This window comes from Saccoglossus kowalevskii, chromosome 18 (assembly GCF_978046115.1).
Source record: "Saccoglossus kowalevskii chromosome 18, keSacKowa6.1, whole genome shotgun sequence".
Classification (NCBI taxonomy): Eukaryota; Metazoa; Hemichordata; class Enteropneusta; family Harrimaniidae; genus Saccoglossus; species Saccoglossus kowalevskii.
In genome coordinates, this window is record NC_140658.1 from 1,350,333 (window position 1) to 1,377,568 (window position 27,236).

The 27,236-nt window shown below is 37.4% G+C and overlaps 1 protein-coding gene across 1 annotated transcript in view; it reads left to right on the forward strand.

The window, feature by feature from the left end:
- LOC144355686 (regulator of telomere elongation helicase 1-like) overlaps nt 1-27,236 on the forward strand; it is a 161,618-nt gene that overhangs the window by 49,004 nt on the left and 85,378 nt on the right. The window contains exons 10-18 of the mRNA XM_085493295.1: nt 2,556-2,694; nt 3,009-3,047; nt 5,050-5,128; nt 5,885-5,982; nt 6,072-6,130; nt 7,522-7,590; nt 16,384-16,465; nt 16,793-16,925; nt 25,471-25,625. Of these exons, the coding sequence (XP_085349421.1) occupies nt 2,556-2,694; nt 3,009-3,047; nt 5,050-5,128; nt 5,885-5,982; nt 6,072-6,130; nt 7,522-7,590; nt 16,384-16,465; nt 16,793-16,925; nt 25,471-25,625 (853 nt within the window). The remainder of the gene's footprint in view (nt 1-2,555; nt 2,695-3,008; nt 3,048-5,049; nt 5,129-5,884; nt 5,983-6,071; nt 6,131-7,521; nt 7,591-16,383; nt 16,466-16,792; nt 16,926-25,470; nt 25,626-27,236) is intronic.

Consider the following 27,236-nt stretch of genomic DNA (forward strand, 5'->3'; position numbering starts at 1 on the left):
CCAGCTTCAAGCACAGACGTTTTCGTCTGTCACATCTCTAACATTTTCTCAGAAATTCTGCATCAGATATCAATGAAACTTGGCAGGTTAATGAACAAGTCTCTGTTGAATATGCACATAATTTTTTTTCCAGATCTGAAAATCTTAAGTGGGTCTTACCACATTATGTTTTTTATCTCAGCTGGCGACTTTGTCGAGCGGAGTTTATTAGTCCCAGCTTCAAGCACAGACGGTTTTCGTCTGTCACATCTCTAACATTTTCTCAGAAATTCTGCATCAGATATCAATGAAACTTGGCAGGTTAATGAACAAGTCTCTGTTGAATATGCACATAATTTTTTTTCCAGATCTGAAAATCTTAAGTGGGTCTTTTTCATGATTTTCTTCATAAATTACACATGTACCTCTCCCAACAACACTGAGGGAACAACGGAGTATGCTCAGAATAATTAATTAGGTTAGATGGTAATGCTCTGGTTTTCAGTGATGTCATGACCTTGATCTGAATCAGTGACAGACCACAGTCTGGTTTTTGTTTGGTTTTATATGAAAGCACACTCTTGAAATGTTGTTGTATATTATATCTTTAAACTGTAAAATTGCATTCCATTATTAAGAGTCATTCCTTAATACCCAAAGTTGAAGATCAATGAAAACACTTTGCACTTACTGTTTATAAATCCTGGCCAGGCACATTGACACATGTGGTCTATAAATATAACTTCAATTGCCATGATCATGGATAAATGAGTCATACCATTACAAATATCAGTGGAAACTGTAGGGGGGGGGGCTACATTTTGATGTGAATTATAGTGGTGATACTTAAACAAACCCAGGTTCTGATAATATACAAAGACTTGAATTAACAAAGAAGTCTAGTTGTTATTAAAGATACATTAAGGTTTATTCGAATTTATGAATGCAGTTTCTTGAGCATGTATGAGATATAGTTTGGTTCCACTTGTGTGCTCTGACATTTTGGACATAGATCAATGGAAGTTTTCAGTTATCAGTACAATACTAGAATAAGAGAAAAATACCCCTTGGTTGCATACTTATTGCCTTGCGTCTGTGTTCTAGATCCAAATCGCAGTGAAAGATTTATTTCAAAATCTGTTTAAACATACTGATGGCATACTTGTGTATTTGGTCTCTTCAATGTCCCTGTAACTATTTCTCAGGTATGGGCAAATATTTATGATGCCCATATCATTTCATAATTTAAAAAAAAACTTTGTTTATATAGCCCAAAATATTTGGATTAATAACTTTGTCGCACGTTTGGAATTTTTTCTCTTGCACACAGCAGTACTTGAAAGTCATTGGCTATTAATAATCATGATCACACCCATAGCAACAAGTTCAGATAATGATATATATATTAGCTTACCTTTCATTACAGAATGATGTGTTCATGTGTTCATTAGTTTTTTGACTACTTTTTGAAATCTAAGTGAATATTTAGTTCCCCGTTTGGACGCAGTCTATCTTAGACATGCCTGAACCAATTACATTCAAACTACACACATACATCATACATAATATTATACATATGCACATCAATTTGTTTCTGAATCATGATCTGATTCAAGATGGCCAAATAGCAGATATTTTGTACTGAAAAATCATCAAAATCAAGCATTTCTCAGCTGTTTACAGATGGATTTTGTTCAAACTCGGTATATACATTAGACATTATGGGACCTTGATGCAATTCATTTTGTTTTTCAGATAAGATTCAAAATGGCCAACTGGCGACCGTTTTGTTTTAATGAATGTGGTTGTAGTGCCATATCTCTGACAAATTTTAAATATTCATTGTACATCATGTCATAGATACATGTATACAGATATATTTGTTTGACGATCCTATTCAATATGTGCAAATAGTGGCCATTTTTGTGCTAAAAAATCATCAAATATCAAGCATTTCTGGCATTTCTGGATGGATTTTGTTCAAACTTGGTACATATATTAGACATTACAGGTTTCTGATACAGGTTTCAGATCGGATTCAAAATGACTGACTGGTGGCCATTTTGTTTTAATGATTGGGCTTCTAGAGCCATAACTCTCATATGCTTTGACTGATTATGTTCAAAACGTATATATTCATTATACATCATCTTATAGATATATACATGTATTTAAAATAGCTGATTTTGTTTTAATTAATGCTGTCCCAGAGCAATATCTCTCAATATGGACAAGTACTCGTTTGATGATCAGATACAAATGTCAATCATTTTAATGTTAAAATATTCGTGATGTATTTTAAGTCTAACCGAACCGGAAGAATTTGTTAGTACTATAAATATGCAAGCATATTTTAGTATAAGGTAGTAACAATCATCATAATCATATTCCTGACATAGTTATATTCCAGCTATATTACTATAAAGAAAACTATATATCTTAAATTCGATAACTAACAGACACATGGCTTGTTTTTAAATGTCAGCTATTTTGCAATTACAAAAATGTGCCAAGATCTTGTGGTCTGAGTACAACTATTGTCTTATCAATCTGTCATTATGGATTTGTCATTACAGGAGAAGATGTGTGAGGAAAGTGTGTCGTTTGATTTCACTTCATATGACTTAGCTTCCTGTATTGACGAAACAAGCAAATTATTAGAAAAGAATGTTGAAGTTGAAAGTTTGAATCAACAATTTAACACTGACTCATCAGGTATGTATTAATTTATTTAGCCAGTATTTTTCAGATTAAAGTTGCATAATACCTACTCATACTGTTATTTCTTGTCAACGAGTCATTTACAGACTCTGAAATGAGGGATAGTTCATCTCAAGCAACCATCAGTTTTCCTATGGAAACAGCATTTTGGCAAGTGGACAGAATGATTTTGCATCTAATCACAATCTTCTTGATAATGTTAGATAATTACCATTGACCTCTTACTACCATTTTCCCTGATGTTTGGGAGTACAGGCTAAACATTAACAAATTATCAATGTGGCCTTAGTGTGAATTTTTTTTTTCAGCTGTTGACTTTGACAGTGCAGAGTTGTATCAGCTGAAAGGTATGTCACTAGCTTATGCTAGTCTATCATCCGCTATCTGTTCAACTGGTAGCCATTTTTTGCATTCATAATTTTGTATGCTTAAACCTTTTTATTGTCAGTTCATTTTTTATCACAAATTCACAAAATAGTCCTGTTTATAGACTGCATTTTCTTTCAGAAGATTGGGACAAAAAAGCCAATTTTTTTTAGTACAAACTGTAAATTTATTAAAAAAAATTCTGTCTGCTCCAAAATTAGGGTTCATTTCCAGAAATATTGTAGAATATAAGAAAAAAGTACAGAATAATTTGAGCAAGAAAGTCTGGTAGTGAAAAGGTTATGGTTGTTTGCATAATTGAAATTACCAGATTTCATTGAATTGCTTTCATTGGTTGCTATGCTACAAAAGGTTTTATCACATCTCACAATTTTGTTTAGTTACCTGTAGTGAAAAAATCATGAATTAGAAAAGTCTAATCCATAATTATGTAACAATTTTAAACCAAATCAATTTTTTGCTTTCAATTCAATACACCCAATGTCCTACTATTAGATTATCTGCAAATATCATTTATATATAAAATATCTCAATAATGGTGTTTGAATAATTAGCATATCATTTTCTGCAAGTGGAAAGTTTCCCATTTTGCAAACAATCTTTGGTCAATAATGTTTAACAGTTAGTTTTCTACTAAATCGCCATCTGAGAAAATGTGTTTTAAATACTCAAATTAGATTTGCTTACAATAAATGACCATTTTTAATGAACAAAAATTCTGGGTTTCTGTAAGAACCATACATCCCCTGCAAAAAAATGAAGATTCACAGAAATTGACAACACGCAGATCGATCTGTGGTAGAGAATAGAATGGAAAGTAAAAACATGCAACAGAAATAAATGAACACCATGTAACATTAGAAGTAAAACAAAAATAATGTATTGCTTATAATGTGATAAATAAACCAGAAATAATAAAAATCGACAGTGAAGAATCATTTGAATTAGGATATTCCCGCCAACAAACACGCTCGTGAACTCAAAATGAACTAAAATGTCACGGGTTACACTGCGTAAAATTATTCCCGGTTTTGACAAATCTGGAAACAGCAATACACGAACAATAATAATTTACAAATTTACACAGTAAAAACTACAAAAGTTCATAGTTGTTAGAAAAAACTCTATTGGCACATCCATTGCCATCTTCATCTAAGTCAAACCCTCAAAGTCCAAGTCGGCGTCACTGTAGCCATCGAACAAAATTCCTACAGCTTCGTCTTGAAGTTCGACAATGTCGTTGCACACAATTTGGACTTTCCACGAATTTCGTTGTCTGTAGGCTTGGCATTACAATCATCACAATCACAATAAAGAGACAAGAAAAATAAGTTTGTGTGCAATCAACTCTTATCCATCACCTTTGACCTTTAAGCATCTACTTTACTGATTGACTAAGAATGACATCATTACTCGTGTTTCATCATAGAGGTCAAGTCATCGGCATGACATTGCAAAATTGCTGGCTCCAATTATGGATTTGCAAGCTGCTACCAAATATTTTATAAAGCCCAAAACAACATGCTTTCAACCACTCTCCCAAGTATGGGTTGCTGAAATATTGCAACATTGGTTGCATTGTTGATGATGCTAAAGCCCAACGAGTGCGGCACTTGCTTCGCGGCTCTGGATACTGTAATAATTGCTTGAATCGTTTCTAAGGAAACGCAAACTAAAGAACCCTTTCAGGGCCACGATTTATTTCAAAAAAAGAACTACCGTTCCTGCTCTAATATACATCTGTAAATTACGTAAACAGCGTTGCAAGGAAGTCAACTGTTAATACAACGAACACAAAATAGATTTTTTTATTTTTTTTATTACAAGTGTGGAAAAAGACCCCCTGGCCCAGACATGACCTCAATTTCTTTATTGTATCAAAATTGGGGGGTGGGCGTTTGCCCGGGCATATGTGCTTACCCGGACAACTATGTATAACACTTTATGCATCTTGGTTTGCAGCATTATTTCTTATCTTGGAGGAGGCTATTGATGAAATACAGCTACCTTTACAAGGATCTGGTATTACAAAGCCAGGAGGGTAAGTTGATACAACAGTACAGTCCTTGGTAATGAGACAAGCATGACATTTTACAAACACATAGTAAGACATCTACACAGACATGATCACTTGACCCACCCCGGTACATCCACATAGCAAGACATATATATACCAAGATTTCCATTCCATTTTGCATGGTTCCACAAACTCAGTGTGTACATGAACCCACCCGACAAAGCTGTTCATGATTCTGTATAAAACATTCACCCAATCAGAGTTGGTGTAACATACAACAATGTTTTTTGAATTGCTAGTGAGGGCGTACTTTAATATACAACACTGAACAGAATTTGCCAAGGTAATACATTGGGAGAACCTACTTTGTGAGTGATGGCTGAATAAACTAACCACAGTTGGCAAACAAAAATGGGTTCATCCACTTAATTATACAGATATATAATGTACTGTTGTTGTAAGAAACGGCTACAGTCCTTAGCATAACAAACAGAATGGTATTATATTCCAAAGCTTATCGTTCACAAGTGTTGCGCAGACGACCGTCTTACGTACATTATTTTGTTATCTGTGCGTGCACTGATCTTACAAGATTACGTCATGCTCATAAATATAAGGTTAAAGATCACGACACTACATATAACAAGTACCACTTGACACAAATGTGGTTTATTCAGTTAACATAATTCATATAACACCAGTTGCCATTTGGTGCATATCTGAACAATCTTTGTAAGTTCAATATACTGGTAACTAATATGTTCATTACTTTATATATAGATATATCTATGAATTGTTGGGTAAAGCGAAGTTAACCTTTGACACATACACTCAAGCATTGGATTTATTGGAGAAGATTATATCGCATTTAACTAATAGTAAGTTATACCCCATTCTATTCTGTGTTTATTATATGATTTGTGAATGAAATAAACACTAAATTGAACATTGTTTATTTTGTCACCAGGTCCAACAGGAATGTTTATAAAGACTTCAGGACTGCAGAAATTTTCAGATATTTTAAAGGTATATACAGACATTTGCTAAAGTATAATTGTGTTACAAAAACTTGATAATTTTACTTATTGTATTACTATTGTGGGGTGTTATCAATAAATTATTATGAGCAACCAAAAGATATATAATAATAAGGTTATCACAAGAATAACACCAAGTATGTGGTATTCTCATGATAACCACACAAGAAAAAATACTGGTAGCTTAAATGAGATTATAATTTGCATATTGACAAGTATAGATATACTGTATTATACAAATCATACTTATAAATGTGTGTACAAGTCTAAAATGAGTTGCTGTTTATAGAGATTACTCTTCCCTATGGCAGACTGACACAGGATTACTATTGTTGTACTTTGTACAAGTCTAAAATGAGTTGCAGTTTATGGAGATTACTCTTCCCTATGGCAGACTGACACAGGATTACTATTGTTGTACTTTGTACAAGTCTAAAATGAGTTGCAGTTTATGGAGATTACTCTTCTCTATGGCAGACTGACACAGGATTACTATTGTTGTACTTTGTACAAGTCTAAAATGAGTTGCAGTTTATGGAGATTACTCTTCTCTATGGCAGACTGACACAGGATTACTATTGTTGTACTTTGTACAAGTCTAAAATGAGTTGCAGTTTATGGAGATTACTCTTCTCTATGGCAGACTGACACAGGATTACTATTGTTGTACTTTGTACAAGTCTAAAATGAGTTGCAGTTTATGGAGATTACTCTTCCCTATGGCAGACTGACACAGGATTACTATTGTTGTACTCTGTAGAAGTCTAAAATGAGTTGCAGTTTATGGAGATTACTCTTCTCTATGGCAGACTGACACAGGATTACTATTGTTGTACTTTGTACAAGTCTAAAATGAGTTGCTGTTTATGAAGATTACTCTTCCCTATGGCAGACTGACACAGGATTACTATTGTTGTACTCTGTAGAAGTCTAAAATGAGTTGCAGTTTATGGAGATTACTCTTCTCTATGGCAGACTGACACAGGATTACTATTGTTGTACTTTGTACAAGTCTAAAATGAGTTGCTGTTTATGGAGATTACTCTTCCCTATGGCAGACTGACACAGGATTACTATTGTTGTACTCTGTAGAAGTCTAAAATGAGTTGCAGTTTATGGAGATTACTCTTCTCTATGGCAGACTGACACAGGATTACTATTGTTGTACTTTGTACAAGTCTAAAATGAGTTGCAGTTTATAGAGATTACTCTTCCCTATGGCAGATTGACACAGAATTACTATTGTTGTAATCTGTAGGTACTGTATGACTGTGAACAATTGCATTAAATCATCTACATCATATTAATGGCACACTATTAGATTGCCTCATTTTATTGTAATAAACAATTTGTAAATATTGTTTTGTGTTTTCATTCAAGATTGTCTTTACCAATGAGAGTGCAAGTGGAAGCAACCAACACATAGCATTGATGTCCAAATTTTACAAGGTATGATGTCATTTGTTTTACAAGGTATGGTGTCATTTGTTTTACAAGGTATGATGTCATTTGTTTTTACAAGGTATGGTGTCATTTGTTTTACAAGGTATGATGTCATTTGTTTTACAAGGTATGGTGTCATTTGTTTTACAAGGTATGATGTCATTTGTTTTACAAGGTATGATGTCATTTGTTTTTACAAGGTATGATGTCATTTGTTTTACAAGGTATGATATTTGTTTTACAAGGTATGATGTCATTTGTTTTACATGGTATGGTGTCATTTTTTTACAAGGTATGATGTCATTTGTTTTACAAAGTATGATGTCATTTGTTTTTACAAGGTATGATGTAATTTGTTTTTACAAGGTATGATGTAATTTGTTTTTACAAGGTATGATGTCATTTGTTTTACAAAGTATGATGTCATTCGTTTTTACAAGGTATGATGTCATTTGTTTTACAAAGTATGATGTCATTTGTTTTACAAGGTATGGTGTCATTTGTTTTGCAAGGTATGGTGTCATTTGTTTTTACAAGGTATGTCATTCGTTTTTACAAGTTATGATGTCATTTGTTTTACATGGTATGGTGTCATTTGTTTTACAAGGTATGATGTCATTTGTTTTACAAAGTATGATGTCATTTGTTTTTACAAGATATGATGTCATTTGTTTTACAAAGTGATGTCATTCGTTTTTACAAGGTATGATGTCATTTGTTTTTACAAGGTATGATGTCATTTGTTTTTACAAGGTATGATGTCATTTGTTTTACAAGGTATGATGTCATTTGTTTTTACAAGGTATGATGTCATTTGTTTTTACAAGGTATGATGTCATTTGTTTTACAAGGTATGATATTTGTTTTACAAGGTATGATGTCATTTGTTTTACATGGTATGGTGTCATTTTTTTACAAGGTATGATGTCATTTGTTTTACAAAGTATGATGTCATTTGTTTTTACAAGGTATGATGTAATTTGTTTTTGACTCCCATGTGCGAAGCACAAAATGGGAGTCTTTGCAGTGTGTCTGTATGTGTGTATGTGTGTATGTGTGTATGTGTGTGTGTATGTGTGTATGTGTGTCCAACTGTTCTACTGCTATCTCAAGAACCATACATCGGTTTTTGATGAAACTTGGTGCATAGATGCTCTGGGCCAATGCGCAGATTTGATTAGGTTTTGGTAAAAATCCATGCTCGTTAATTACCTAATTTGCATGATAATTAGCTAATTTTTAGCTGTTTTATGACTGTTCCACTGATATCTAAAGAACCACTCATTGGATTTTGATGAAACTTGGTACATAGATGCTCTGAACATATGCGCAGATTTGATTAATTTTTGGTAAAAATCCGTGCATATTAATTACCTAATTTGCATGATAATTAGCTATTTTTTAGTGGTTCCATGACTGTTCCACTGATATCTAAACAACCACTCATTGGATTTTGATGAAACTTGGTACATAGATGCTCTGAACTAATGCTAGGTTTTGATTAGTTTTTGATAATAATCCGTGGATACTAATTACCTAATTTGCATAATGATTAGTCAATTTTCGGTTTTTCCACTGATATCTCAAGTACTAATCATCACATTTGAATGAAACTTGGTACATAGATGTCATACGACACTGCACAGACCTGATAGTTTTTATGGTAATATCAGTACATATTAATTACCTAATTTGCATAATTAATTAATTTTCAGCATTTGATATAAGTAGTTAGCATTACATTTCAATGAAACTTGGTACTTACATACTCAAGGACTATGCAGAGATTGATTGTTTTCGATAAATATTTGTGCATATTAATCACCTAATTTGCATAATTAGTTAATTTTCAGCTTTTCCACGGGTATCTCAAGTACTAATCATCGCATTTCAATGAAACTTGGTACATAGATCCTTTAGGACTATGCAGAGACCTGATTAGTTTTAGGGTAAATAATTGTGCATATTAATTACCTAATTTGCATAATTAATTTTCAGCTTTTCTACTGATATCTAAAGTACTAATCATCACATTTCAATGAATCTAGAATTATGCAGACCCAATTAGTTTCCGGTAAATATTTGTGCATATTAATCACCTAATTTGCATAATTAACCAACTTTTACACTGATATCTCAGGTACTATACATCACATATCAATAAATGTACATGGATGCTGTAGGACATTAGACAACCCTGAATAATTGTGGGTTAAAATCTGTACATATTAATTACCTAATTTGCATAATTAACCAATTTTAAGCTTTCACACTGATATCTAAAGTACCGTAAAAACTCCAAAATTTCGACCGGTTTTAAATAATTGGTGTTAGAAATGTGACGTGTTTTTAGAGTCAAAATTAAGGTGCATTTTCGGACGGTCGAATTTTTCAGAATAGAAATCAGCAAATGAAAAAATGGGGATGATAGACAGTGTGCTTCATTAGTTTTTAAAAAATGCAATGTCTGTCAATTGACGTAAACTTCCTCATGTTTCATGGTAAAAGCAAAGGTCATGGCCGAGTTGTAACTCAAAATCTAAACAAAGTCATCAATCAGTGAGTATTATGACAAGCAAAACAAAACATCAAGATGCGGAGAAGAGATCAGCACAAAACTAATAGGTCAAAAGACAAAGCTGTCTCGCACTACCAAGGAAAACTTGCGAATGTTCGAAGTACAGGTACCCATTGGACAAAAGATACATGGAAGTTTAGCAAACTATCTCCCCGACCCAGTGCAATGTATCCGGTTAGAATCAAAGCTCACGTGTTCCTTATTTGAGGGACCAAATTCTGCCGTAAATTCGCCCTTGGATTAAAAAATAAAATGGGATTTAAGAAAATAAAATGGGACTTTTAAGGTGTATTTTGGCGTCATTTTTCGGACATTTCAATCAATCCTGCCGGCTAAAATAGAGTAAGTTTTACCGTAGTCATTGACGTCTGTCTATTCAAGAGTACACGTGTATGATTTTTATCGTGACTAGCGTGAGCGGGTAAGCTTCCTTTCGAGAATGAGCTGTTATCACTGTGAACAATGTTAAATTATTCTTCAGATGACCAGTTTATTTTTTAAAAACAACTAATTTTTTTATTTAAAAAAAATCATGCCGTTTTCGCATCAAAATCCAAGCCAAAATATCGTACTACAACATCAATCTCTTCCGCATTGCGTTCAATAACATTAACATATTTAAATAAGCTATAATGGTAATTTGAACACGTTGGCATCATCCAGCTTTTTGATTGGTTAATTAGCGATTTGACCTATTTGACCTAAGAGAACATGGCGGATATCCTACAGCATCAAACGTTTATACGAGACCGGAATCATTCGCTTACGATGAAACTAAGTTGACTTTTATTTGTATTTCATAACCATTCAACTAATTTATTTTGTGTACATTATTATAATCACTACTGAGTACAGTAATAATCAACAATTCAGAAACGCAGCATGCCGAGATTTTTGTGTTCGTTTTTATTTGAAACTTCGTTTATTTAGAATATATTTTCGTTACCAATAAAATAAAAATCTCTCAGTCAATCAGAAACCCGGATTCATGCCTTCGAGGAAGGTCCCGTTTGAACGCTCACATCGGTTTTTTTTTCGTTTGGAGGAAAACTAAAACTGGTCGCAATTTTCGAATAAGAATGAGTCGGCAATTTTTAGTGGAGTCGAACATTTGGAGATAAATAAAACACCGAAACCCGGCAAATAAATAGGCGTACGAATTTTTAGAGGGGTCGAAATTTTGGAGTTTTCACGGTACTAATTATTCCATTTCAATGAAACTTAGTACAAAGATGCTCTAGGACAATGTACAAACCTAATTAGTTTTGGGTAAAAATCTGTTCATATTAATTCCCTAATAAGCATAATAATTCATAATTTTTTGGTTCTAACCACATTTCAATTAAACTTGGAGACATAGATTTTCTGTTACATTGCGCAGACCTCATTAGTTTTACACTCAAATCTGGTCATATTAATTTTCTGATTTGCATAATTAGTTTTCAGCTAAGTAATTTCGAATTATATTTAATGTGTCTCCAATACTCTCAGCACATGGGAGTTCTTTCTAAGCTTTCTTTGATTACAAGGTATGATGTCATTTGTTTTACAAAGTATGATGTCATTCGTTTTTACAAGGTATGATGTCATTTGTTTTACAAAGTATGATGTCATTTGTTTTACAAGGTATGGTGTCATTTGTTTTGCAAGGTATGGTGTCATTTGTTTTTACAAGGTATGTCATTCGTTTTTACAAGGTATGATGTCATTTGTTTTACATGGTATGATGTCATTTGTTTTACATGGTATGGTGTCATTTGTTTTACAAAGTATGATGTCATTTGTTTTTACAAGATGTCATTTGTTTTACAAAGTGATGTCATTCGTTTTTACAAGGTATGATGTCATTTGTTTTGCAAGGTATGGTGTTATGGGCTTTTGTTTTGTCCTGGAAACAGAATATATCATTGGGTACAGTACAGAGTTCTCGCGGAAGCTTTGGCTTCACTTCAGCGTCAGATTCGCTTCAGCATCGAATCATTATGGCTTTGTTATGGCTTCAGCGTCGCTTCAATGTCGCGACATAAAAAGTTGAGGCGGTCATCGCTTCGCTTCATTGTGGCCTCATTATGGCGACAATGTGGCATCAGCATCGCTTCATCAAACAAAGAAGTACAGAACTCATTTCGCCCAAGCTCTCGCCCGCTTCCGCTTTTCAATCGCTCGCTTTTGCGACCGCTTGTTGAATTTTCCGCTTTATTTTCGACTGTGCAAAAATTCGGACTACTAACAATTTTCTGTTTTTCATAGATCACGGTTACTAGTTTAGTATTATGGTATTATACTAGTTTAGTAACCGTGCATAGATGTTGAACAACCGTCAAAAGTTCAAATACTTTTTGTTTTAACTCTATCAATAATTATATGCACGCAATCTGACCCTTTGACCTAGATTTGGCTGGGATTGACTATTTTATTTTAAACAACTTATTCTGACATGACGCACTGCTACAAAATGTATTTCAACAGAAGTACGACATGGTTGTCCGGGTTTCTTCCATGAAGCTAAATAGAAGTCCCACGCATGGACTGAGTGAAAGAAAATATTTCCAAGGCTAAAATAAAACCTAATATCTCTTTGTGTATTTGTCAATTTTGCATATATTTAGTATGACAGTATGTTCACAAATATCTGTAAAAATGTCGTCTTTCGTTAATAATTTCATTTGTTTGAAATGTCTACCGACCGTGTCCCAATAATTTGTTTGGAATATCCCCGTTGGTTTCTCCAAACGGTCCCGACGTCCGTCATTCAACACAATCAGCATTTATTTATCGTAATTCATGGGGATCATGTCCCGTAATTTGCGGGCTGTAAAACCAAATATTTAAACAAGTACTATTTATTATATCTATATTTTTGTTTTAGCTCGCGAAACTACAACACGGCATAGAGTTGTCGCGGTGAAACAGTCGCCTTGAAATCGATGGAACTTCAATTATCCATTTTTCACCTTGAAATAAAATTTAAAAAAAAATCGAAGAGCATCGGAGGATATATTATTAACGAGTCTTACCAATCGCTAGCTTTATTTTATTCAAATCCATAAAATTCACGAGTATTTCGACATTTGTTGGCAACTTCTGCGCTAAAAATGGTTGAAAGTGTGGGTGTGGTTCTCTTGCAAAGTCCCATTGATAATACGGACAACTATGGTTCTGTGACCCAGGTTGTGTGCTCCGATCAGGTGACTCCCAGCCAATCAATGATGTTGTAACAAAGCATATTTGACGCTAATTTAAGGGTCGTCGTACCATCCAATCTTCTGCGTTGATTCACATAGTTTGTTTGTGCTGTGATAGGCTTCACAATTATTCACTAAAAAACATCGGTATATTTTGACAAACGGCCGGGATTTGACCTCAGTTAAAAAAAAGAAAAAAAAACTGGGCTCAGTTTTGCAAGTTGGGAAATAAGGTAAACCAGATTGGGGTCGATGATATTCAGTATCGAATGACTTCCGTGTGTATCATTGGTTTCAAATTGTTCATCGACTGGGCACCACTGGACAAGTTTTTTTCTGAAGCCCAATAAATTATTTCTGCATGTCAAGTGCTATTCAATTTTTTACAGGGCATGTGGCTCGTTTTTATTCGAAAATATTTTTTTGTGAGAATACTTTTAAAGTACGTATAGGTAGAGCTTAGGTCGCTGATCGTGACTTAATTTTGAAAATTGGATGTAAAATTTTACCAGACCGACTCCACCACAACCATACAATCATAGTTAGAAATGTACGCACTTGTTTTGGAACTTTGTATCAAGATGGCAGGCGACAACGCCGACGCACCAGGCGACGTACGTGTGTTTTGCATGTATTAGTAGTCCGGGCATGGGATTGGACTCTGCTAAAACTAAACGAAACAGAGAAAAATACCACCGAAATGAGGAATCTGAATCTGTTCTCTTACCAGCAAATAAAATGAACGAAAATAAGGTAATTTTATAACAAGAACAGTTTCATTTCGTGTAGCAAATTGCGTTGTATCCGAACGACGATTGCATCGTGTGATTTAAATTTATCACGATTTTCCTTGCAGTCAATATGACACTCGTCACCTTGCAGATTGCAATGTACTTCACAAAGTTTTTGGTACCCAACACTCGCAACATTAAATAATTAAACAAGATATATTTTTAAAATGTCATTTTACTCTTGGTCATATTTTATTCCCCTTACCGCCTTGAATTTCAAATCGATTACATATCGAACTTCTGTACATGTTTTCATTTACTCTACTGCCTTTCCGTGTGAAAATAATGAGGTCATACTCATGTCGCAATACTTTGAAGCTGATGCCATGTTCATGCCATGAGAATGTGAAGCTGAGGCCACGATGATGCCACAGAATAAGCGAGGCGAACACAGCTTCAATTTTCAATGACGCGAAGCTGATGCCACAATGATGCGATGCTGAGGCGACAATGAAGCCATGCGTAGGCGACAATGATGCCACAAAAGCCAAAGCTTCCGCGAGAACTGTACTGTATATGACTTCTTTTTTTAATTTTTTTACTCCCTTAAAGGTGATCTGTGTATTAAAATATTCTAAAACTATAACCCAGAAAGTTACAAGGTATGATGTCATTTGTTTTTACAAGGTATGATGTCATTTGTTTTACAAGGTATGGTGTCATTTGTTTTACAAGGTATGATGTCATTTGTTTTACAAGGTATGATGTCATTTGTTTTTACAAGGTATGATGTCATTTGTTTTACAACTTAACAAGGTACGGTGTCATTTGTTTTACAAGGTATGATGTCATTTGTTTTACAAGGTATGGTGTCATTTGTTTTACATGGTATGATGTCATTTGTTTTTACAAGGTATGATGTCATTTGTTTTTACAAGGTATGATGTCATTTGTTTTACAACTTAACAAGGTACGGTGTCATTTGTTTTACAAGGTATGATGTCATTTGTTTTACAAGGTATGGTGTCATTTGTTTTACAAGGTATGATGTCATTTGTTTTTACAAGGTATGATGTCATTTGTTTTTACAAGGTATGATGTCATTTGTTTTACAAGGTATGTGTCTTTGGTGTACCAGATATGCTGTGACCAATCACATTCAAAGCTGTACATGCAGTCAATCGTACACAGTCATTATTTTCATTTAGTACCCTGTTTCTGCTACTATTTCCTTGCAATTTTTAAATATTTTTTTGTAGTATTTTTTTACCTAATTTTGGACCGAATGGTCTTGATAAAATTTTTTGAAAAAGTTTGAAAAAAATTATATTGCTTTTTGTTATGGGCTTTTGTTTTGTTCTGGAAACAGAATATATCATTGGGTATATGACTTCTTTTTTTAATTTTTTTACTCCCTTAAAGGTGATCTGTGTATTAAAATATTCTAAAACTATAACCCAGAAAGTTTGGCCGGCAATTGCATTTAGTTTTTCTCATTATTTACAATAGGGAGGCATTCCTAAACAACATAATATATGTTAACATGTGTTTCTGGACTCAGTGCTATGATCTAGATTTTGAAATTTGCAAAAAAAAAAACTTTTGGCGAAAAACACTCTGGTTTCACAAGCATTCCAAATAATCATGCATGCAATAAAAGTAATATAAGGTTATTACAAGGATACCTTAAAGTATGCATGAAGACAGTACAGCAGCAGTATCGACCAATGCGCAGCCTTATTATTATACGTCTTTTCCTACCAAGGATACATCCATGGGAATGCCGAAATCTAAAATATTTAGAACACAATCAGTGAAATTCTTTGTATGGAGTCCGGTCAAACCCTGGTGGCAGCCATGTTTGTTTTTATTATTAGAGGATTTTTACACGTACGTGTTATAATAATTCCATATTTGGAATTTGCATTTCCTAATATTATGGTAGGATGAAAATACCCTGTAAAATCCCACAAAATTACGGCATGCTGTAACTTATGGCGTTATAGGGACAGATGTATAATAATAATTTTTATTTAAATCACAGTAATGTAGATTTGCAATCCTGAAATAAATGTATTTGTAAGTATAGAGATTGTAAATAAGGCTCTGGAAATAAGCCATAAACAGATGAGATTTTGAAAGCCAAAACTATTTCATTATTTTTGTACACTTTACCCTCATGGCTGAATGGATACTTGGCAAAATTATGGCATAAAGGGATATAACTTTATATATACATTATAGATTTGAGATGGCACTAAATTATTGATGAGAATTATGTCAGTAATAACAATGTTTTCCACAGGTTCATTTTCATGCCGAGCAGTCAAATAAAAAGAAACAAAGAAATGATCTATGGACATCCAATGCCAAACCTGACAAATCTGGTATGCACATTATTATTCACTAATTTAATCTGTTGCTTCATTGACACTAGACTTGTACTGTGTTGTAATGCTCTATGCTTTTATATACGGTAGAATAAGACTATGATTGACGCAGCCTGGAACAAGGAAATTGTGTCTTATGTGATTTATTTATCCATTCAAACAACATACATGGTAGTTAATTGGTCTTTATTTGGTCATTGTGATATTTGGTCATAGGTTTGAATATTAGAAATATATACATTTGTAGTTTAGGAATATTTGCATAAAATTAGTGTTGGTACACAACAATTACTTTTTGATTAAAACCTTTATTAATATTTACAGGTAAAACTTTAAGTTGTTGGTGTTTTAGTCCTGGATTTAGTATGCGTGATTTGTCAAGTCAAGACGTGAGAAGTATTGTACTTACAAGTGGTACCCTATCTCCACTGAATTCATTCACTTCAGAGTTACAAATGTAAGTATTTATTGTGATATATGAGATGTTATTACATAACCAATAATAGATGAATTCTTCTTTCCACAAAGTTCTATGCATGTCATTCACACAACATTACGACCAATAGCATAGCAGTAGCTCTTGACAGAATTCCAGCAAGCAACATGTTGTTATTGCTGGCAGTTAGTGAATATTCACTCAGAAAATGCGTCTTTGATTAACCATACTTTAAAAAAGAGTCAATTGTAATTTTAAATCATTTGACAAATCAAGAACATAATGGGAAGTATACTGCACTATGTAGGACTAACTAACAATGCTATTCTAATATTTCAAGAAAATTTAATTATTTATCAAATATGATGCTACAATTTATTTGTATTTACATGTATGGGGCTGAGGTTCATGTATGGGATCGAGGTACATGTATGGGGTTGAGGTACATGTATGGGATTGAGGTGCATGTATGGGATTGAGGTACATGTATGGGATTGAGGTACATGTATGGGGCTGAGGTACATGTATGGGGCTGAGGTACATGTATGGGGCTGAGGTACATGTATGGGGTTGAGGTACATGTATGGGATTGAGGTACATGTATGGGATTGAGGTACATGTATGGGATTGAGGTACATTGTATGGGAATGAGGTACATTGTATGGGATTGAGGTACACATGGGATTGAGGTACATTATATGGGATTGAGGTACACATATGGGATTGAGGTACACATATGGGATTGAGGTACACATATGGGATTGAGGTACACGTATGGGATTGAGGTACACGTATGGGATTGAGGTACACGTATGGGGTTGAGATACGTGTATGAGGCTGAGGTACATGTATGGGGTTGAGGTACATGTATGGGATTGAGGTGCATGTATGGGGCTGAGGTGCATGTATGGGGCTGAGGTACATGTATGGGGCTGAGGTACATGTATGGGATTGAGGTACATGTATGGGGCTGAGGTACATGTATGGGGCTGAGGTACATGTGTGGGGCTGAGGTACATGTATGGGATTGAGGTACATGTATGGGATTGAGGTACATGTATGGGATTGAGGTACATGTATGGGATTGAGGTACATGTATGGGATTGAGGTACATGTATGGGATTGAGGTACATGTATGGGATTGAGGTACATGTATGGGGCTGAGGTACATGTATGGGGCTGAGGTGCATGTATGGGGCTGAGGTGCATGTATGGGGCTGAGGTGCATGTATGGGATTGAGGTACATGTATGGGGCTGAGGTGCATGTATGGGATTGAGGTACATGTATGGGGCTGAGGTACATGTATGGGATTGAGGTACATGTATGGGGCTGAGGTACATGTATGGGGCTGAGGTACATGTATGGGGTTGAGGTACATGTATGGGGTTGAGGTACATGTATGGGGTTGAGGTAGATGTATGGGGCTGAGGTGCATGTATGGGTCTGAGGTGCATGTATGGGATTGAGGTGCATGTATGGGATTGAGGTACATGTATGGGATTGAGGTACATGTATGGGATTGAGGTACATGTATGGGGCTGAGGTACATGTATGGGGCTGAGGTACATGTATGGGGCTGAGGTACATGTATGGGATTGAGGTACATGTATGGGGCTGAGGTACATGTATTGGGGTGAGGTGCATGTATGGGATTGAGGTACATGTATAGGGGTTGAGGTACATGTATAGGGGTTGAGGTACATGTATGGGGTTGAGGTACATGTATGGGATTGAGGTACATGTATGGGATTGAGGTACATGTATGGGATTGAGATACATGTATGGGATTGAGGTACATGTATGGGATTGAGGTACATGTATGGGATTGAGGTACATGTATGGGATTGAGGTACATGTATGGGGTTGAGGTACATGTATGGGGATGAGTTACACATATGGGATTGAGTTACATGTATGGGATTGAGTTACATGTATGGGATTGAGGTACATGTATGGGATTGAGGTACATGTATGGGGCTGAGGTACATGTATGGGATTGATGTACATGTATGGGATTGAGGTACATGTATGGGATTGAGGTACATGTATGGGATTGAGGTACATGTATGGGATTGAGGTACATGTATGGGGTTGAGGTACATGTATGGGGTTGAGGTACAAGTATGGGGTTGAGGTACAAGTATGTGGTTGAGGTACAAGTATGTGGTTGAGGTACAAGTATGGGATTGAGGTACATGTATGGGATTGAGGTACATGTATGGGATTGAGGTACATGTATGGGGTTGAGGTACATGTATGGGGTTGAGGTACATGTATGGGGTTGAGGTACATGTATGGGGTTGAGGTACATGTATGGGGCTGAGGTACATGTATGGGATTGAGGTACATGTGCGGGGCTGAGTTTCATGTATGGGATTGAGGTACATGTATGGGATTGAGGTACATGTATGGGATTTGAGGTACATGTATGGGATTGAGGTACATGTACGGGATTGAGGTACATGTACGGGATTGAGGTACATGTATGGGATTGAGGTACATGTATGGGATTGAGGTACACGTATGGGATTGAGGTACACGTATGGGATTGAGTTACACATATGGGATTGAGGTACACATATGGGATTGAGGTACACGTATGGGATTGAGGTACATGTATGGGGCTGAGGTACACGTATGGGGCTGAGGTACACGTATGGGATTGAGGTACACGTATGGGATTGAGGTACACGTATGGGATTGAGGTACACGTATGGGATTGAGGTACATGTATGGGATTGAGGTACATGTATGGGATTGAGGTACATGTATGGGGTTGAGGTACAAGTATGTGGTTGAGGTACAAGTATGTGGTTGAGGTACAAGTATGGGATTGAGGTACATGTATGGGATTGAGGTACATGTATGGGGTTGAGGTACATGTATGGGGTTGAGGTACATGTATGGGGTTGAGGTACATGTATGGGGTTGAGGTACATGTATGGGGCTGAGGTACACATGGGATTGAGGTACATGTATGGGATTGAGGTACATGTGCGGGGCTGAGTTTCATGTATGGGATTGAGGTACATGTATGGGATTGAGGTACATGTATGGGATTGAGGTACATGTATGGGATTGAGGTACATGTATGGGATTGAGGTACATGTACGGGATTGAGGTACATGTACGGGATTGAGGTACATGTATGGGATTGAGGTACATGTATGGGATTGAGGTACACGTATGGGATTGAGGTACACGTATGGGATTGAGTTACACATATGGGATTGAGGTACATGTATGGGATTGAGGTACATGTATGGGATTGAGGTACATGTATGGGGCTGAGGTACATGTATGGGATTGAGGTACATGTATGGGATTGAGGTACATGTATGGGATTGAGGTACATGTATGGGATTGAGGTACATGTACGGGATTGAGGTACATGTACGGGATAGAGGTACATGTACGGGATAGAGGTACATGTACGAGATAGAGGTACACGTACGAGATAGAGGTACACGTACGGGATTGAGGTACACGTATGGGATTGAGGTACACGTATGGGATTGAGGTACACGTATGGGATTGAGTTACACATATGGGATTGAGGTACATGTATGGGATTGAGGTACATGTATGGGATTGAGGTACATGTATGGGATTGAGGTACATGTATGGGGCTGAGGTACATGTATGGGGCTGAGGTACATGTATGGGGCTGAGGTACATGTATGGGGCTGAGGTACATGTATGGGATTGAGGTACACGTATGGGATTGAGGTACACGTATGGGATTGAGGTACACGTATGGGATTGAGGTACACGTATGGGATTGAGGTACACGTATGGGATTGAGGTACACGTATGGGATTGAGGTACACGTATGGGATTGAGGTACACGTATAGGGTTGAGGTACACGTATGGGATTGAGGTACACGTATGGGATTGAGGTACATGTATGGGATTGAGGTACATGTATGGGATTGAGGTACATGTATGGGATTGAGGTGCATGTATGGGGATGAGGTGCATGTATGGGATTGAGGTACAAGTATGGGAATGAGGTGCATGTATGGGAATGAGGTGCATGTATGGGATTGAGGTACAAGTATGGGGTTGAGGTACAAGTATGGGGTTGAGGTTCAAGTATGGGGTTGAGGTACATGTATGGGATTGAGGTACATGTATGGGTTTGAGGTACATGTATGGGATTGAGGTACATGTATGGGGTTGAGGTACATGTATGGGGTTGAGGTACATGTATGGGATTGAGGTACACGTATGGGATTGAGGTACACGTATGGGATTGAGGTACACGTATGGGATTGAGGTACACGTATGGGATTGAGGTACACGTATGGGATTGAGGTACACGTATGGGATTGAGGTACACGTATGGGATTGAGGAACACGTATGGGGTTGAGGAACACGTATGGGGTTGAGGTACACGTATGGCATTGATGTACATGTATGGGATTGAGGTACATGTATGAGGCTGAGGTGCATGTATGGGGTTGAGGTACATATATGAGGCTGATGTGCATGTATGGGGTTGAGGTACATGTGTGGGATTGAGGTACATGTATGGGGTTGAGGTGCATATATGGGGTTGAGGTACATGTATGAGACTGAGGTGCATGTATGGGGTTGAGGTGCATGTATGGGGTTGAGGTACATGTATGGGATTGAGGTTCATGTATGACGCTTAGGTACATATATGGGATTGAGGTACATGTATGGGATTGAGGTACATGTATGGGGTTGAGGTACATGTATGGGGTTGAGGTACATGTATGAGGCTGAGGTAAACATGGGATTGAGGTACATGTGTGAAGCTGAGGTGCATGTATTGGATTGAGGTGCATGTATGGGATTGAGGTGCATGTATTGGATTGAGGTGCATGAATGGGATTGAGGTGCATGTATGGGATTGAGGTACATGTATGAGGCTGAGGTACATGTATAGGATTGAGGTACATGTATGGGGCTGAGGTACATGTATGGGGCTGAGGTACATGTATGGGGTTGAGGTACATGTATGGGGTTGAGGTACATGTATGGGGTTGAGGTACATGTATGGGGTTGAGGTAGGGATTGAGGTACATGTGTGAAGCTGAGGTGCATGTATTGGATTGAGGTACATGTATGGGATTGAGGTGCATGTATTGGATTGAGGTGCATGAATGGGATTGAGGTGCATGTATGGGATTGAGGTACATGTATGAGGCTGAGGTACATGTATGGGATTGAGGTACATGTATGGGGCTGAGGTACATGTATGGGGTTGAGGTACATGTATGGGGTTGAGGTACATGTATGGGGTTGAGGTACATGTATGGGGTTGAGGTACATGTATGGGGTTGAGGTACATGTGTGGGGTTGAGTTACATATATGGGATTGAGGTACATGTATGGGATTGAGGTACATGTGTGGGGTTGAGGTACATTTGTACATGTATTACATGTAGGCTGAGGTACATGTATGGGGTTGAGGTACATGTATGGGATTGAGGTACATGTATGGGGTTGAGGTGCATGTATGGGGTTGAGGTGCATGTATGGGGTTGAGGTGCATGTATGGGGTTGAGGTGCATGTATGGGGTTGAGGTGCATGTAAGGGGTTGAGGTGCATGTATGGGTCGAAGCACATGTATGGGGTTGAGGTGCATGTATGGGTCGAAGCACATGTATGGGGTTGAGGTGCATGTATGGGATTGAGGTGCATGTCTCGGATTGAGGTATATGTCTCGGATTGAGGTATATGTCTCGGATTGAGGTGCATGTATGGGGTTGAGGTGCATGTATGGGGTTGAGGTACATGTATGGGATTGAGGTACATGTATGGGATTGAGGTACATGTATGGGATTGAGGTACATGTATGGGGTTGAGGTACATGTATGGGGTTGAGGTAGGGATTGAGGTACATGTGTGAAGCCTAGGTGCATGTATTGGATTGAGGTACATGTATGGGATTGAGGTGCATGTATTGGATTGAGGTGCATGAATGGGATTGAGGTGCATGTATGGGATTGAGGTACATGTATGAGGCTGAGGTACATGTATGGGATTGAGGTACATGTATGGGGCTGAGGTACATGTATGGGGTTGAGGTACATGTATGGGGTTGAGGTACATGTATGGGGTTGAGGTACACGTATGGGATTGAGGTACACGTATGGGATTGAGGTACACGTATGGGATTGAGGTACACGTATGGGATTGAGGTACACGTATGGGATTGAGGTACACGTATGGGATTGAGGTACACGTATGGGATTGAGGTACACGTATGGGATTGAGGTACATGTATGGGGTTGAGGTACATGTATGGGATTGAGGTACATGTATGGGATTGAGGTACATGTATGGGATTGAGGTACATGTATGGGATTGAGGTACATGTATGGGATTGAGGTACATGTATGGGATTGAGGTACATTTATGGGGATGAGGTGCATTTATGGGGATGAGGTGCATGTATGGGATTGAGGTACAAGTATGGGAATGAGGTGCATGTATGGGATTGAGGTACAAGTATGGGGTTGAGGTACAAGTATGGGGATGAGGTGCATGTATTGGATTGAGGTGCATGTATGGGATTGAGGTGCATGAATGGGATTGAGGTGCATGTATGGGGTTGAGGTACATGTATGGGGTTGAGGTACATGTATAGGATTGAGGTACATGTATGGGGCTGAGGTACATGTATGGGGCTGAGGTACATGTATGGGGTTGAGGTACATGTATGGGGTTGAGGTACATGTATGGGGTTGAGGTACATGTATGGGGTTGAGGTACATGTATGGGGTTGAGGTACATGTATGGGGCTGAGGTACATGTATGGGGCTGAGGTACATATAGGGTTGAGGTACATGCATGAGGCTTAGGTGCATGTATGGGGTTGAGGTACATGTATGGGATTGAGGTACATGTATGGGATTGAGTAACATGTATGGGGTTGAGGTAGGGATTGAGGTACATGTGTGAAGCTGAGGTGCATGTATTGGATTGAGGTACATGTATGGGATTGAGGTGCATGAATGGGATTGAGGTGCATGTATGGGATTGAGGTACATGTATGAGGCTGAGGTACATGTATGGGATTGAGGTACATGTATGGGGCTGAGGTACATGTATGGGGTTGAGGTACATGTATGGGGTTGAGGTACATGTATGGGGTTGAGGTACATGTATGGGGTTGAGGTACATGTATGGGGTTGAGGTACATGTATGGGGTTGAGGTACATGTGTGGGGTTGAGTTACATATATGGGATTGAGGTACATGTATGGGATTGAGGTACATGTGTGGGGTTGAGGTACATTTGTACATGTATTACATGTAGGCTGAGGTACATGTATGGGGTTGAGGTACATGTATGGGATTTTGAGGTACATGTATGGGGTTGAGGTACATGTCTCGGATTGAGGTGCATGTATGGGGTTGAGGTGCATGTATGGGGTTGAGGTGCATGTATGGGGTTGAGGTGCATGTATGAGGCTGAGGTACATGTATGGGATTGAGGTGCATGTATGGGGTTGAGGTGCATGTAAGGGGTTGAGGTGCATGTATGGGTCGAAGCACATGTATGGGGTTGAGGTGCATGTATGGGTCGAAGCACATGTATGGGGTTGAGGTGCATGTATGGGATTGAGGTGCATGTCTCGGATTGAGGTATATGTCTCGGATTGAGGTGCATGTATGGGGTTGAGGTGCATGTATGGGGTTGAGGTACATGTATGGGATTGAGGTACATGTATGGGATTGAGGTACATGTATGGGATTGAGGTACATGTATGGGGTTGAGGTAGGGATTGAGGTACATGTGTGAAGCCTAGGTGCATGTATTGGATTGAGGTACATGTATGGGATTGAGGTGCATGTATTGGATTGAGGTGCATGAATGGGATTGAGGTGCATGTATGGGATTGAGGTACATGTATGAGGCTGAGGTACATGTATGGGATTGAGGTACATGTATGGGGCTGAGGTACATGTATGGGGTTGAGGTACATGTATGGGGTTGAGGTACATGTATGGGGTTGAGGTACATGTGTGGGGTTGAGTTACATATATGGGATTGAGGTACATGTATGGGATTGAGGTACATGTGTGGGGTTGAGGTACATTTGTACATGTATTACATGTAGGCTGAGGTACATGTATGGGATTGAGGTACATGTATGGGATTGAGGTACATGTATGGGATTGAGGTACATGTATGGGGTTGAGGTACATGTATGGGATTGAGGTACATGTCTCGGATTGAGGTGCATGTATGGGGTTGAGGTGCATGTATGGGGTTGAGGTGCATGTATGGGGTTGAGGTGCATGTATGGGGTTGAGGTGCATGTAAGGGGTTGAGGTGCATGTATGGGTCGAAGCACATGTATGGGGTTGAGGTGCATGTATGGGTCGAAGCACATGTATGGGGTTGAGGTGCATGTATGGGGTTGAGGTAAATGTGATTTAGTATATAACAACTAGAGCATTGGTTGTTATATTGGTTTGATTCATTCATTCACAACACAAAAAATGTTATAACCTGAACATATGGCACACACCATGCACACCTAATTCTTACTCATTGCTTTCATTTATTTTTTATCATAGAAAATTCCCAATCCAATTGGAAAATCCTCATGTTATAGAGAAACATCAAATGCTGGTTGGCATAGTAACCAAAGGACCGGATGGTACCAGTTTGAACTCATCTTATGAAAACAGGTCATCTCCTAATTATATAAAGTCTCTTGGCAATGCTATAGGTAAGCACATTTTGTGTGACTTGTTGACTTGACTATAAATATAATATGTGCAGTACATGTATATTGTGTTTGTTTTTTTAAAAACTAAATTACATTATTATTTTGTGTACCATCACCCCCCCCCCCCCCCCCCCGCACAAAAAAAAAATGAAAAACAATTTTGAGTGCCAACAAATTACTAGAAATGATATTTGTTAATTTTTAAGATGGTTGACATTTTAAAGTTTTTGGTTTACCCACATTTAAAACATTCATTGTTTGTGCTATCCCAGTGAGTGATGTAAGGTAGATTGGGATATTGTTATGCGAGGGAGGGCTTAATGTATAATTTATACAATTTGGTTAAAGTTACAATAGCTGCTATTTATACATTTTTTGTTTAAATCCACATAAAAATTAACAAATCTTACCACAATTGCAAGGCTAATGTCACATGAAATGTGATATGAAAACTAACATTGACACACAGATCGCCGCAAACCAACCGATCTGACACATACTGCGTGTGGAACTATGGGAAAATGGTCGGAACTATTTCCACATTGTGTCAACACAGGTGGAGCTATTCGGTTGGTTTGTGGTGATCTGCGTCTCAATGCCAATATTGAGAAAAATTAGACCTTTCAGCTCCCAATTTACATGCATTTTAATGTTAATATAATAAGACATTCTGATGAATGTTGTGCGTCATTTTAATTGATCAACTCATTACAGATTAAATCTTGCTAAAAATCAAGAGAGAATGTGTTCAAAACAAGAAAAATGCTTGTATATAATTCTGCGGATGAAACGCTGAGTAAAATGGTGGCAGATGGATATTTTGACTACGGAGGCTAGTTATGCGTCATAAGACACAGGTCTGTGCTGAATAGCACCACCTGTGTTGACACAATGGAAAACTAAGGGTCAAGTAGTTGCCATTTTGACTAGACTAGAATGATTGGAAAAAAGTCAAGTCAAAAGTAAAATTCGGCTAGCTGAGTGTCACACGCAACGTAATATTACCATAATTGGTATAGTACAGGTGTGATGGTTCAAATACCAAAATGGCAACAGTAACAAAAAGACTTCCCTGGCGGCGATGATAAAATACGAACACGGAGCCAACAGATGAGGTTTCAACTGGTACTGGTATTATTATACTCTGCAAACATCAAGTACAATAACGCGGTAAAACTCCACTACTCCAATAACTAGATACTTAAACTCCAATACAATTCAACGAGATCTCCGATCTGAACTCAGTGCTGAACAACTCCTCTATATATACCCCCACTGTCTATAAATAGACCATTACATCAGCATACATAATGAGTCTGGAACTTACTACAAATTTCTAGAATGTTCCATTATCTTCTATTGCCTCCTACAGTGTTCTATTACCTATTCAACCATTTTCTAAAAAATATAGAATATTCCACCCAGACACAGTACGGTTCTAGAACATTCTCAGTGACACAGAAGTGGTAAATAAGTCGTATGTGACACTGAGACAGTTTGAAAGTAATGAAATCACTTTAAATTAGCTTTGAAGTAAAAATGATACCCATGAGTGCCGGAGAAATGGCTACATCCATGTCCGACCTACATCGTTGACTTAGGAAGACTAGA